The sequence below is a fragment of the Macaca thibetana genome, chromosome 3 (assembly GCF_024542745.1).
Source record: "Macaca thibetana thibetana isolate TM-01 chromosome 3, ASM2454274v1, whole genome shotgun sequence".
Classification (NCBI taxonomy): domain Eukaryota; kingdom Metazoa; phylum Chordata; class Mammalia; order Primates; family Cercopithecidae; genus Macaca; species Macaca thibetana.
The window spans coordinates 81,763,889-81,779,608 of record NC_065580.1 but is presented as its reverse complement, the minus strand read 5'-3'; the positions used below and the strand labels follow the sequence as shown (position 1 = coordinate 81,779,608).

The window sequence follows — 15,720 nt, the reverse complement described above, 5'->3', positions numbered from 1 at the left end:
TAAGTGCAGACTAGATAAAAGATTATTAATTCCATAAGATGTTAAATATATTCACTTTCATTTTACCTGGAATAAAAATGACAAAATTTTTGTTTAAATACCTATCTGCGTTAACTCGAGGTTGTAGAAACTTTCTTAAAATTGCATTTTTCATCTTATCATTGCAATTCTCAAAATAGATTGAAAATCAGAAGAAAATGTTTATATAGCATTACACATGTATTGAGTTTGAAGTAAAATTGAGATGAAAGGCAGCTGAAGTTTTGACAAAGAAACTTGAAATCTGAAGTCAAACATTTATAACTTTTCAATTCAATTTTCCTTGATAATTTCTCTTTAATGAAGCAGTATCTAACCCATAACAGCAGCTTTGCATTAATCATTAACTGTGCTGAAGCAATAATTCTTTTTGGGTTTTGAAAGAAATTGGTCATGTGTGACTGATCATTGGTCATCGTTAAAGACTGCCTCATGTATACCAGATTAATGTAAATTAATAACTAATATCTCTTCTTCTTAGATGGGAGACTAAAGACCTGGGTTTACGGCGTAGCAGCTGGGGCATTTGTGTTACTCATCTTTATTGTCTCCATGATTTATCTAGCTTGGTGAGTGTTTAAATAATTAAAAATCCAAAGAGATACTTAATCGTAATACAGAAACAGCAAACTAATGTCTCAAATAAGTTCTCTACATCTATCTTGTGTTCACATGAATTTCTAAATAAACATGGCTTTAGTCCTAGATGGGCTAAAAGCGACCAAATCTGAACCATTTCATTTCTAAAGATGAGCAAGAACTTGCTGTGGGTCATCTTCTCGAGTGTGTTCTCTTGCATACTTTCAAGAGAATATTGCTTTGTACTGATTATGGCAAACTGTGGATTTTTATATTGAATTACTAATGGAGGAAGATATTACAGTAACACCTAATCTTATTCAACTATCTTTTAAAACATGCATTATTTATAAATTATGCATTATTTATAAAGATTTCTGACCAAATGAAAATGACCCCACTATGATATTATTTCTGTTGTCAATACTAAAAGAATCCCACTTGGATAATTTATCTTTTGTAGGATAGTAAAACATTTGAAGCTTACTTAGAGTTTATTCAAAGCAAAAACTGAAATTCAAGGAGATCAGAAAATCAAATTCTAAGGTAGACTTTAGGCAATGCAGGCAATGAGGCAATTTTGGTTTATCAATTTGTTTTTACTTTTTTTTGCTTAAAGCAATCAAATTTACAATTAGAAACTGATTTTCTTTCTCCTAATTTTAATGAATTGTTTTACAGCAAAAAGCCAAAGAAACCCCAAAGGAGGCAAAACAACCGACTGAAACCTTTAACCTTAGCCTATGATGGAGATGCTGACATGTAACATATAACTTTTCTGGCAACAACCAGTCTTGGATTTCTGACTTCATAGATGTCCAGAGGTCACAACAAATGTATCCAAACTGTGTGGATTAAAATATATTTTAATTTTTAAAAAGGGCATCATAAAGACAAGAGTGAAAATCATACTGCCACTGGAGATATTCCAGACAGTACCACTTACATAGAGACCATCAACCATGAGAATTATAGGAGATTTAGCTGAATACATGCCGCATTCTGAAAGTTTTATGTCATCTTTTCTGAAGTCTACCAACTGAAAAACCACTTTCATCTCTAAAAAATAATGGTGGAATTGGCCAGTTAGGATGCCTGATACAAGATTGTCTGCAGTGTTAATCCATAAAACTTCCTAGCATGAAGAGTTTCTACCAAGATCTCCACAATACTATAGTCAAATTAACATGTGTACTCAGTTGAATGATACACATTATGTCAGATTATGTACTTGCTAATAAGCAATTTTAACAATGCATAACATATGAGCTCTAAGCTAAGCAGAAAATCCATTGAATAAATTCAGCATCTTGGTGGTCAATGGTAGATTTTATTGACCTGCATTTTAGAGACGGAGCCTCTTTTTTAAGACTTCATTCTTGTCTCTCTCCAAAGTAAGAATGCTGGACAAGTACTAGTGTCTTAGAAGGAAGAGTCCTCAAGTTCAGTATTTTATAGTGGTAATTGTCTGGAAAACTAATTTACTTGTGTTAATACAATACATTTCTACTTTCCCTGATTTTCAAACTGGTTGCCTGCATCTTTTTTGCTATATGGAAGGCACATTTTTGCACTATATTAGTGCAGCATGATAGGCGCTTAACCAGTATTGCCATAGAAACTGCCTCTTTTCATATGGGATGAAGACATCTGTGCCAAGAGTGTCATGAAGACATTTGCAAGTTCTTGTATCCTGAAGAGAGAAAAGTTCAGTTTGGATGGTAGCAAGATGAAATCAGCTATTACACCTGCTGTACACACACTTCCTCATCACTGCAGCCATTGTGAAACTGACAACATGGCGGTAATTTAAGTGTTGAAGTCCCTAACCCCTTAACCCTCTAAAAGGTGGATTCCTCTAGTTGGTTTGTAATTGGTCTTTGAAGGCTGTTTATGACTAGATTTTTATATTTGTTATCTTTGTTAAGAAAAGAAAAAAGAAAAAAAGGAACTGGTTGTCTTTTTAATTTTGAGCAGATGGAGAAAATAATGTATCAATGACTTTTGTAACTAAAGGAAATCAAAATTATATGTTGATTTTTCCTTCTCTCTAATTTGATTTCCTAGTTTCAGCTTGAATGTCTGTGTTGCAGGCAGTATTTCAAGATCCATAGTCTTTTGCCTTTCTCACTGGCAAAATTTGAAGCAATCTCTTCCATGCATGATTTCAAAACTAAAATTTTAAAAGAGAAATAAATATCTTGCCCAAGACTTCATTACATATCTAGACCAAGAGTGCCAAACTTTTTCTGTAAAGGACTATACAGAAAATATTTTCCAAAAGGTCTACGTTGCAACTTCTCAACTTTGCCATTCTGCTAATGAGATCTTAGTAAATAAAAGAATGAACATAACTGCTTTCCCATATAACTTTCCTTACAGAAACAGCGAGTAGGGCACCTTGGCAGGTCATATTTTGCTGACCCCTGGTCTGGATGTTTTTTAATGCTAACTCTCCATAGTGTCATCTTTCGTTTTCATTCATTTACTCACTGACTGTTCAATGTTCAAAGGTGAGACTTTACAGTCATTACATTTCCCACTGTACCAAAAGTAGCTATATTTTCTACAGATGTAGCCCTGGGAATGGCACAGTGGAACAATATTTAACTCAGCAGACTTCTTGCAAATGAAAGGAAAACTCAAAAGGTGCCATTAAAAAGCAATACCATTTTCAGGCAACATTATTACAACAACCTTTGTGAGAGAGGAGGACACTAGCTTTTCAGGTTCTTTGAAAAATAGTATAACATGCTATTTTATCTTAAACAGCTGTGTTCCTGTAAAAGTGTTTTGGATTAGAAGGTATTTTACCCTCATACTGGAGTATGAACTCCCCCTGCTGTTCATTAGAGTGTTTGCAAAGATTACAAAAGACATCAGGTTAGGATGTCGTTGTCCCCAAAATGAAAATATTTGTATGTATTTCAATAAGAACTAAATGCAGTAAGCGCTAATTCCTTATTCAATATTCACTATATTAGGAAATGTAAATCATTTCAAAAAGAACAGGTAGGAAGATGAAAATTTTACTTTAAATCAAGGATTTAAAACCATAAAAACAAAATCCATTTTCTGTTTTATTAAAGAGGAAGAAAAAGTAGTATTGTTACTCTAAAACTGTGATTGTCTATGTATATACTCAGGGATCTTCCAAATAATCCTAAAGTTGATCTCTTTGAATAAAATAAAATCCATTTGTCCAAAATGGTTAAGAGAGAATCTAGTATGGTTACTTGAAAAATTCAGCTAACCCTCTTATAAAATGTTGCAACACCAAATAATTTTTAAATGTGGGATAGAATACCTACTAAAGCTATACTGAAGATATTGTAAAATGTCACTAATTCAGAAAAGATTAGTATCATCCTACCTATAAGAATTAGAAAATCAAAATTATAGAATGTTATGAAAAATACAAGACATTTTATTCATAAATTGATTAGATTTTATAGCATATGTGTGTATATATGTATATATATGTTGTATGTGTATATATATACACACATATACACACAAAATTACATGAGAGAGGGGAAATTAGGTTCAACTTGACCTAATAGAGAACATATTGGAAGATCACTGTTAGGATAAATAAATACTGGATAACCTCTTGTTAGAAAGGTGGAAAGAGGAGAATGTAGCAATCTGGCTATTTTGGACAAATGGAAGGTTACTATATTCATGTTTATAACATGAAAATGGCCTTATTTTTGTTTCTGGCATAAGACAATGAGTTAAATATTTTATTGGAATTTCATCAAAACCTTATTTTTCCTGTTCCTTCTAAAAATTTGGGAGGGGAATATAGTAGTAATTTCTCTATTGACACTTTCAACCTTACCGAAGTGGTCTGTGAGGCCAAAAAGATGTAGAACTGCTGTTCCCTAGAATGAAGGTCTGTTTGGTTTTTTAAAAAAAGAGCAGAAAAAGTTTGACACAGTAGTATATGAGTTTGCCGGACTATTTCACTAGAAACCATGTAGAATAGAACTAACTGATCTCTTTTGAAAGGGGCTGATTTGCTTATTCATCAATACCTAATCCAATATATGGACTGTAATCTTATTCAAAGGCTTTTTTGAGGACACTACAGTGTAGCTTAAGTGAATTAAAAAAGAGTGCATAAAAGCATGTTTTAATTACTTATAACAAAGCACAAATTACTTCTAACAAGGCAAATATTTATTGACACGTAAGACTCTGCTAGGCACTATAAAAAACAAAAGTTAGTAACGGCTTTTGTATACATAGGTACTTAAGACATCCAAAAGAAGGGAAAAATGCCTAATGAGTGAAGATAACACCGAAACCTGTTGACTTTTACTCTAGGTTTGTTTTTAGAGGGGGTTAGTATTTTCCCCTATGTAATATACATGTCTTTAGGCCATGGTATTAGGAGTTTGATTTTTCCCTGCCCCACCCTCAGGTAGGTGGCAGTGGTCACTGTAACTTAATCAGACCCCTGTTAAGTTCCTGGGCATTTCAAGATACATTCATGTCTTCCTTCTCACAGGAATTGAATAGACCTCTCACACATTTATTTACCTCCCCCAACAACCTGTATATTTGGTTCTTTCTGATTATTTTCTTTGCTTGGTCTCTTTCTACTCTCAACAGCTATTCTTACCTACTTCCCACTAAACATGCCCAATTTTTTAATTAAAAAAAAGAGAGAGAATTCCTATATGTCCTTCCCTATTAGACTCTAAGTGTCACTCACTCAGAGTGTGAACATCCTGACTTACACCAAATCCACTGGTCAAAGAAATGAATAAAGCTAAAAGGAAAAATGTGGAAGGCATGTAGGGGAAAAAAAAAAAAAAAAAAAAGCCCTTTTCTGTAAAAATGTCCATGCCTACACTTGCTTTAGATCACCCCATATCCTCCTGTCTCCATCTCAAGTCTTTGTTCATATTCCACACCACAAGACAGTGAGGAAGGCCCGTGCTTTTCAGTACCATACAGAAGGGAGAGCCTGTTCTAAAGCTGACGTGGGTCTGAACAGTACATGAGAAGCACAATTCCCAAATGATCTGGGATCTCCTGTTTATGAAAATATTACCAAATTCAAGTGTGGGTTCTTCTATTTCCGCTCGAAAATTGAGGGTGTTGAAAGAACAGTCGTCCTTAAGCAAATCTGTGAGGAATCTTGTCGGAATGTGATCTTTCCTGGGACTAGTTTAGTTGTGAGAACTACATCTGCCTGTTCTGGGAATAAGAGTCTCCCCTGGTCCTGCCCTCAGGCGGTCCTGGCTGCAGGACAGGATTTCAGGTATCAGAAACTGGTGTGTGAGCCAAGCAAGTAGTTATCCTTTTATAAAAAGGATGGTTTGCAGTGTGTTATGATAATCTTATATCTAGCAGGGACACTGAAAAATGGTTATGTCTACATTATTAAATGAATAAAACTAATGCTAAACAGTTAATTTTGCATTTTTTTGTATGTTTCTACCAAGTCAGATCTTAAAAGTGGGCAGTATATGAAGAGATTTAGTTTGTGTGAGTCATGTTTTCAGTGATCAAAAATCTCTATATTATTTAGAATATAATTGTCAGTCTTGTGTTTTGTAGATTTATTCTATTTTTAAGCCATAGTTTCTAGATTACCTACTTTTACCCTCAGTAAACTTTTCCCAACTATTTTTCAGAAATCTGTTTGTGTTTATTTTTAGAAAGTAAACATTTAGATTCCTTTTCTGGTACTTTTTTCTCCATTTCTATCACAGAGATTTGAAGAGATCAGTATCTATCATTGTAAAATATAACTTTATTAAATTTGCAATGTCTTTCTATAAATTATTATTCCCTGAATGTGTATTTTATGTTAACTACCTGAATATTTATTTTGTTTAAATAAGGAGGCAGCTGTCTAAGAATTTTTGTTAATATTACTTTGTAAATTGTGTAATGTAATTTATTTTACATTATGTACATTTCCTTTTTAACGCACAAAATGTCTATATACAATTAACTACAGATTTGCAAATAATGTCACTAAGCTTTATTCAGTCAATACAGATGGCATGTGAAGATGTAATATGCTTTTTTACATTTTCATATGGGTTATTTGTAAATAACTATATTGCTGACAAACATAAATAAGGAAATCATTTTCATTCTAATCATGTGTATCCGTGTTTTGATTTGCACCAATTGCTTCTTAAATATGGATTAAAGTTTTTTTCCAGTGAATACCTAAATCCTTTTACCTACTGTATTGCCCTTTCCTGGGTCGTATAACAACTCCAATTTGAAAAGTTCAAGAAATGCAACTTTTACTTTGAAAGTTGGCTGAGGCCACCAGGTGAATCATGGACAAAAGACCTCCTGGTCTCCAGTCAGTTCAAAAATGGCAGCAGCAGAGGATGGGGAAACTCTACAACAGAGTACAGCTCTTCCCACCCAGTCAGTCATAAGGCACACCCCTCGCTGTCTCTTGTCCCTGTGTCTACCTACAAAAAACCAGACCTAAAAGTCAAAGCAGAAGCTCACGCCTTAACAAATTCAGGAAGGGACACACAACTTAGACAAGTTACTTCTGGGGTAGTTTGCAGTTAAAACATTTTCTGAAATAGCCATTTGCTAAAATATAAGTAAGTAGGGAACCATCTAAGAAGAACCACTCAGAACATGTCGCTAGCCTACATGCTTGATGGAAAAATGATAATTTCCAGTCTTTTTATTTTCTGCATTACTCATTACAAGTGAAACTAGGTGAAAAAATTTTTCAAAGTATCACACATTTTTTTCTAGATATCTGGACTTTCATAATCAAATAGCTAACTTTGTTTTTTATTTTGCAATTCCAATTTATGCCCTACAAACACAAATATGAATATGACTAGTCTACATTTTATTTTTGCTGCTTCTGTGTCCCTAGTGATTCTTTCATTAAAGTCTGTATATATTCCACAACACACACACTTCAATTTATACCCCCCATCAGTGTCAGTTACTCTGAAAAGATATTGTACACATACAAAAATGCATAAATGTAGTCAGGCTTTCTGATATTGCAGTACTTTTATGTGACTTCCCTTCCCCCTTTCACCTTCTTCCATATCATCTCCCAGCCAAGTTAACTTAACAATTTGATATGTATCCTCTCATATTTTTCTCCTTGATCATGTGACATTATAAATATGATAGTGGGGAGTGAGATATGAGAGAGAGAGAGAGAGAGAGAGAGAGAAATGGGTGAATTTAGTAGATACAATTAGGAAACAGCTTCGTTTTTTTTTTCCTATTATGTTTTCTGACACTATAAAATGTCCTTCATCCTGTCTTTGGCAACACCAAAGGCAAATCCCATGGCTTTTTGATAACAATAAGAGTTACCAAAGTATCAGAGTTATCAAAGTTCCAATCCAGGCTAATCAAAACATCAATCCCTCTCATTGCTTTCATCTCCTTGACTAGTGGCACATTTGAGCAGCTTTTCATCATTTCATATATGTCTGGCTATTTGGACTTGATCTTCTATTACATATAATTTTCAAATGGCAATTATGATGATACCAATATGGTTGTTAATTTTAGGCCATCAGCTAATTTTTATTTTATTATCTTTTGAGACAGAGTCTCATTCTGTTGCCCAGGCTTGAGTACAGTGGCACAATCTTGGCTCACTGCAACCTCCGCCTCCCGAGTTCAAGCGATTCTCCTACCTCACTCACCAGGACTGCAGGCGTGTGCCACCACACCTGGCTATTATTTTGTACGTTTAGTAGCGAGGGGTTTTCACTGTGTTAGCCAGGATGGTCTCCATCTCCTGACCTCATAATCTGCCCACCTTGGCGAGGCATGACCCACTGCACCTGGCCCTAAATTTTAACTTTTCTGTAAAGAAGGAAAAATAAATTTGGGGATTATATTTCCCCACAATCTTTTTTTTTTTTTTTTGTCATCTCAGGCAGGGGTTCCGCCACCATGGCTGTGGCCACCTCACTGTCCCCCTGCCTGTTGTGAAACTGGATATTCTCTCTCTATCCTAGCTAGCCCCTATGCATGCACATTCCCACTCATGCTCACCCTTGAGCACAGTGTGGCTGGAAGTGATAAAGCTGGAGCCCAACCTTCTGTTAAACTACACATTCTCCTCAGAGCTTTGACATTTTTACTACCTCTACCTAGAAACTTCCCCTTGATATAGGCATGGCTGCTCCCCCACTTCATGCAAGTCTCTGCTCAAATGCCACCCCTCTGAGAAGCCTTCCTTGACTATCCCACCACTCTCTATTTTCCTGACCTTCTTTTGTTTTCTTCATGGAACCTGATATTACATATCTTCCTGTTGTTTTTTCTCTCTCCCACACAATGAGAGAGGCCAGGTCTTTATTTTGTTTCTTGCCTGGAATAATACCCAACACACAGTAAGAATTATGATTTCCTTTTGGGTGAATAAATGAACAAAAGAATTAGTGAAGTGCAAGGTTTATGACTAAAGAGTAGATAATAATAAATAGCGGATTAATTATGAAGTGGCCACTAGGGTTAAAAAACCAACTAACTCATCCATAGCTTAAAGCTGTCAGTACTCTACTCTCATAAATATATCTTATATTGATTTCACTAGCCAGATATATATTACTCTAAACACTTAGAATGCACAATGCTAACAAGAACAGAACAGTAACAGAGCAGTTGAAGAAAGAAAAACAGTAACTGAGACTGGTATCATAGAGGAGTGACATTAAATACCTAAGGATACTCCAGTAAGATGTGGGCTCTGGAATTTATAAAACTGTATTGAAAACAGGGTCCGTAAAAGACATAATTCGATTGTAGTTTTCACTCAATTGTAATTTAAGTGAATTAAATTAATGGGAAATTATTCCAGGGGGAGTAGGCAAGAGCACTTGGGATACTGGAAAATTAAGCAAAGGACAATTTCAAATTCCTAAAAAGCCTTTGATCCAGGATATAAAAGCAGTCTGATTATACTATTCAGTCTTAAATAACATTAAATGATTTTATGATGTTAGTAATAATCAAATTATATACTATGTGCTTCAGAGCAAAAATAAAATGGAAAAAACAGAATAGAGTAACAATTCAAAGTGCTTCCAAATTCCCTTAATTTGCTTTGAAACAATAGAAGAGGACATTCAGCAACCATGTAAATTCTTTAATAGACCATTTAAAATCCATTTCTTGTCGAAAACAATGTCTTGATTTCCTTGAGAGGTAAAAAGAATTTCAAAATCAGAGTCAGCCAGAAAGTACTACAGAGGGAAAGTCAGCGTCTTAGTGGATAACGTGGACCTGTGTCCCAGTCTTTTATAAACACAGTGAGTTTAGTGAGAATCCTGTCACACCACATCCCCAGTGACCCTCCAGCGGCTATGCTGACAGCTGAAGTATAACTGTACCCTTTCACAATTTATCTTTATAAAAGGTTCACGTGTTTACAATATTTGTCTGCTGGCAGGGGGTTGTTTTTAATGTTTCTCACGTTGTACGATTTGTTTCCCAAAGGGTATAGGCCTTTTCTTCTGATGACACTACCTTACTATCTATGGGGGGAAAAATGGTTTATAAAATAAGGCGAGTAGAAAAGTATCCTGGCTGTAGAAGGAGGTATAGTGGACAGGATTATAATTGGAGACTTATATAAATGACCCTTAAAATTGATTTTGGTATGCTCTTGAATTCTAATCTCTATATGGAATAATCCATAGGAAAATCAAATTAAAATATCTCCTACAATGATAGACTGAGGCTATGTCTAGTAGTGATCATGATATAAATGCATGCTGCAAAAACATTATGGCAACATTTGTTCAGTGATAAAAACTAAAGAGGCCTTTGATACGATTCTCTTCAGAATAGGCATCATATTGGCTTTCAAAAATCAACAATTCCTAGCCAGAAAGATTTAAATGTAATTATGGGTTTACAATGAAAGCAGATGTAGCAATAAATTGGTACATTATCTTACTTAAATGATAATACCAAGTGTAGGCACAGTCCATTGGTATGGAAGTATTAAGAGCAATACCTACCACTGACAATAGTCAGATCCTGCATATTTTACAAAGTTTGCTAGGAAAAGGAAACCAAGAAAAGACTAAAAACCTCTATTGAAAGTTCTGTCAGGATATGGGAAGAGGGCCCAAAGAACAAAGAAGAAAATATAATAAGTAGCTTTTGAACTTACCAAAAAGATTCTCATGAGCATTTATAATTAAAGAAATGTTATTTAAAACAATGACGCAATGGATGGGGAAAATGAAATTTGACAATCCACTATCTTATCAAGTATATAAGGAAAACAGTATCATTCTTTTTTATTTCTAGTTGAGGTAGTATTAATTGATAATCAAGTCAATAAAGGGCAATGTAATACTATTTTTAATTATAAATAAACATATCCTTTAACCTAGTAATTCCACTTCTAAAAACTGACCCCAATGTCTAGAAATAGATTGACAGATGATAATGATTTGTGTATTATATATACATGTGCGCATGTGTGAATACAGAAGTGATATATAATTAATATAAAACATGCACAATAATATAATACAAGGATATGTGTTGTATCATGTTGGTATTTGCTAAAGTATGGAAACAACATAAGTGGACAGAAATACTGTCCACTGTGTTTTGTGAATTAAAAGTTTAAACAAATAACACAAGATCTTGTCTATAAGATCTTATTTCTGTCTTTAATTTGTCAGAATTGGGGACTGGTAAAATTAGTAAGAAATCTCAGCACTTATTCAAAAAATATTTCTTAGTTATCTTTTTGAAATGGCCCTCAAGCTGTTTATTTTTAATGCTTCAAACTATTTTTTTTTTTTTTTTTTTTTTTTGAGGCAGGGTCTCGCATGTGCCCAGTGCAATGGCAAAATAAGCTCACTACAGCCTTGACTTCCTAGGCTCAAGCAATCCTCCTACCTCAGCCTCCCAAGTAACTGGGACTATAAACACATGCCACCACGCCTGGCTAATTTTTTGTTGTTGTTATTGGAAGAGACAGGGTCTTGCTATGTTGCCAAGACTGGTCTTGAACTCCTGGGCTCAAGCCATCCACCCATCTCGGTCCCCCAAAGCGCTGGGATTACAAGCATGAGTGACCGCACCCAGCCTGATACAAAATATTGATTGGAAGTTGAGAGTCAAGATCTTTGATGTAGTAATAAAACTCAAAAATGTTTACTCCTAATCATGTATTTTAAGGCCAATTTAAAAAGCAATCATAAATGAGGGTCCTTCTATATAAATAAAAGTAAAAATGATGCTAAATATTTGTCATTTTGGAATGGACCTTTTTTTCTGCCTAAGTCCCTATCTTCCAAAATAATTTTAATTTTTTTAACCCTCTGGCTCATTGTTGCTAATGTGAAACTGTACTTTGGATGTGCCAAAGGAATAACAAAAAGGAATTATCTTACATTTAAGCAATTGCGTGAAGTTAAATTTAATAAACTGAAAACAATGTTTCTGCAACATTAGTGGGAACAGCTAAAAATAAAATAAAATAAAATAAAAATAAAGTCCTTTTTCTGTCTGTAGTGGTCAGTGCTTAACAAATAATGAGCAAAACTTTTGCAGCTCATGTGGACTTAGAAAACTTGGAAGTTCAGAGAACTGATTGTCTTTCTGATTAGATATCCAGATTCAATTTTTGAGGCTAATAAGTAGGTAGGGGGAAAAGGTACATCAAAGACCTCTGGGGGAAAAAAAATGAAACAAATGCTTGCCTAATTGGATTATTGCTATGTATCTCCCAAAACATCCTGTTAGAACTTGGCTGTGAAAAATAAGAACAACAAACACTTCAGAAGCTTTTGTCTTTCATCCAGGAATAGTTGGAGGAAGTTGAAAAATACGGGAAACCTAGTATCAATGGTCAATCCAAGGACAGGTGTAATGAGAATGTTATTTACCACATGAAAAGACTTAGTTCTAACATTCCTCAGTTGCTTCACTAATGTGATAACTGCTGGCAAACTATATTTATACTACAGTATAGAGGGAATTGCAGACAATTAAAGCTGAGAGTCTGAGAAAACCATCTTCTCTCAAACAAATGAGAAGACATGGTGTAAGTATTCACTGAATACAGGCAGTGGCATGTGGCATGCATCTCTACCCATTCATTCGTTCCGTAATAATTATTGAGAATCTATTATATGCCAGACACCATCCTAGGCTTTGAAGATATAGTTGAAAAGAAAAATGACAAAACTTGTGTTTATGGAGCATAGAGTCCAATGAGGGGAAAGAGACAATAAAGAAACAAGGAACTGCAATATACTGGTTGGTGGGAAAATGCCATTGAGAAAAATTAAGTAGGGTAAAAATGTTAAGAAGTGCTACAACATGGAAGAAGAAGTCCCCCTGATCTGGGCGCATTAAGAAGAAATGTAAAGGATATGACAATTGAGAGAAACAGAGGTCCCAGGCAGTGAGCATTATGTGCAAAGTCCCTGAAGGGGGATCATGATTTGCTCATTATAGAATTATACAACAAATCCTACATGGATGAGAAAATTCTGCCTAAGAATAATAGTGGGTTGCTCAACTGGGAAACATTCTCCATCATCTCCTTAGATATTATGCAACATGTTGATGCTTCAGTTAGAAACTTCATGGAAAAAAGACAGATTAGACTGAGAAAACTGAGATTCCAGAGTCAGAACCACCCCAACTTTCTATTACCATAATGAAACATCTCTGCATCTCTTCTAAATATATCAAAATGTTCTTGGTATGTTTGGAAAAATGCTGTAAATGTTAAAAGAAAAAAATGGTATACTCTTTGAAATCATAGGCAATAAAGACTTTGAGAAATATTTTTAATTATAGTATTCAAGTTTGTTAATAAGGAAAAGATATGGACATACAAGAAATTTAGCAATATATATCGATCTTAAAATGTTAATGCCCTTTGACCATGTAATTCCACTTTAGCAATCCTAAGTAAATTATTCAATATGATAAACTTTTATGCACTTCATTGCAACATCACAGATATTGGTTGAAAATATATGTTCAATCATACACATGAAAAAACTCATACTTGAGAAATCTATGAATTTAAGGAATATGGGATAGTATGCGATTTTCCCAGTTGTTTTTGAAAATATGAAAGAATTCATACTGGAGGGAAAGCCCTGTAAGTATAAAAAAAATGGGGTAATAGCCTCAGTGTTTTTAGTTCTAGTTGAATACATCAAAGAATTTATTTCTAAGAATAAAACCTATAAAGGTACAAAATGTGGTAATGTGTTCATTTCTCTTAGATACACTAAAAGACATACTAATGCCCACTGAAGGTGGGTCGCAAATACAAGAATGTACTCTTGATTGAAAACCTAGTAGTTTGCAAAATATAGGAAAGTTTTAATTTTAATGATTATTTTTAAAAACATATGGAAACACCCACTGGAAAGAAATCTCATAAATGTAAATAATTTGGAAAGCTTCATGCAAATTAAATATTGCATAATGCCCAAAAATGCACATGGATGAAATGTTATGTAAGTCATAAATACATTGTGCTTCTCAGTGACTCTTTCTTAGGGAGGGTCTCTAGTCTATAGATTTCTACTTCTTTTGCAAGGAAACAGGTGAGAATTCTGTAGATATTCTTTAAGCAAGAGTACACAAATTTAATAGGTAGTTTTTTGTTCTTAAGTCAGTTAATAAATTTTTTTCATTCATCTAAAAAGGTGTTGGATCCATGGGTGAATTGAAATCAACTTCTAACATATAGGTTAAGATGGATTTTATATAACTTTTTAATTGTTCTGTGATTAAATAAGTATTGATTGTTGGGATTTTCTTACTGTATATCACAAGTGTTGGTTATCCCTCTATTATATATACTCCATTTTTTATTAGAAAACTACTCTTCTTTGTCACAAAGAATTTTACTCTATATTCTTTGCTAATAGAATTAGTATCAAGTTATAAGTATGTAAAGTTTAGTGTATAGTCTCACATGAATTATTATAATTTCTTCTACTTTATCCTTTGTGACTCCGTTATTTGGATAGTTCACTTTGAATTAAAAAGAGAAGTGTGTGTGTGTGTGTGTGTGTATGTGTGTGTGTGTGTGTGTGTGTGTGTGTGTGTGTGTGTTCAATCTTAGGGGATGTTAGAGGAAATATGTTACATTCATATTGAAACACTGAAAATTCTAAATTCTATGCTGATTTTCAATTTTATGTTAGTGAAGAATTTTGACACGGAAAAGGTTTATAATGTTCACTGAAAATCAGCAGGATACAAAACATTGCACATGGTAAAAATATACTTCAGCATAGCCCCATGCCATAATGCAATGTAAACGGGAACTTGGAAAGAGAAGGCCTGGGTTCCAGCTCGTGTTCATCACTTATCAGCTTGGTGTCTGAGAGCAAGTCACTGAGCCTCTCTACACTTAGGTTTTCTCTTCTATATAAGCGGAAGAGAATAACACCAATTCTGCCTTCCTTATAAAATTATAAATAAAAATAAAATAATATGAATACATTTAATATGTTTTATAAATGCTATTATGATTGGTGTAATCTTCCTTCAAACATTTTTAGAGTTTTAATATTATACCACAGAGTTTGAACTTAAGGCATTTTAAGCTGAAAATTAAATAGAAAAATAACTCTGGCAGCCATCAGGGCAAGCAAGGTTGGAAACTAATTAGAAGACTACTGCATTGGTCCAGAAAAAATAAAATGAGAGCTGAAGAAAGAGGAAGGAGTAATAGATATGAGAGGAGGATTTCATCAAGATACGTTAATGAGTTTGAATTGGTAGCACTTGATAACCTTTTGGATGAAGAGATTGATAAAAAGATAATTCCCAGGTGCCAGCTTAACTATCCATTTACTAAGACTGACAGTGTAGAATAAAGATTGCATTTGGGAGCAATTATTAAGTTTCAGGTGACTGTAGGACATCCAAGCAGACCTATACAAGGAGGATACTATACACTGGAGTCTAAACTCAATAGAAGGCCGGGTACAGTGGCTCACGCCTGTAATCCTAGCACAATGGGAGACCAAGGCAGTCAGATCATTTGAGGTCAGGAGTCCAAGACCAGCCTGGCCAACATGGTGAAACCCTATCTCTACTAAAAATACAAAA

At 34.3% G+C, this 15,720-nt stretch overlaps 2 protein-coding genes across 2 annotated transcripts in view; both read left to right on the top strand.

The window, feature by feature from the left end:
- THSD7A (thrombospondin type 1 domain containing 7A) overlaps positions 1-6,743 on the top strand; it is a 495,713-nt gene extending 488,970 nt beyond the window's left edge. Inside the window, exons 27-28 of the mRNA XM_050783030.1 lie at positions 521-608; positions 1,300-6,743. Of these exons, the coding sequence (XP_050638987.1) occupies positions 521-608; positions 1,300-1,384 (173 nt within the window). The 3' untranslated portion in view covers positions 1,385-6,743. The remainder of the gene's footprint in view (positions 1-520; positions 609-1,299) is intronic.
- NDUFA4 (NDUFA4 mitochondrial complex associated) overlaps positions 1-15,720 on the top strand; it is a 711,072-nt gene that overhangs the window by 258,219 nt on the left and 437,133 nt on the right. The window lies entirely within an intron of this gene.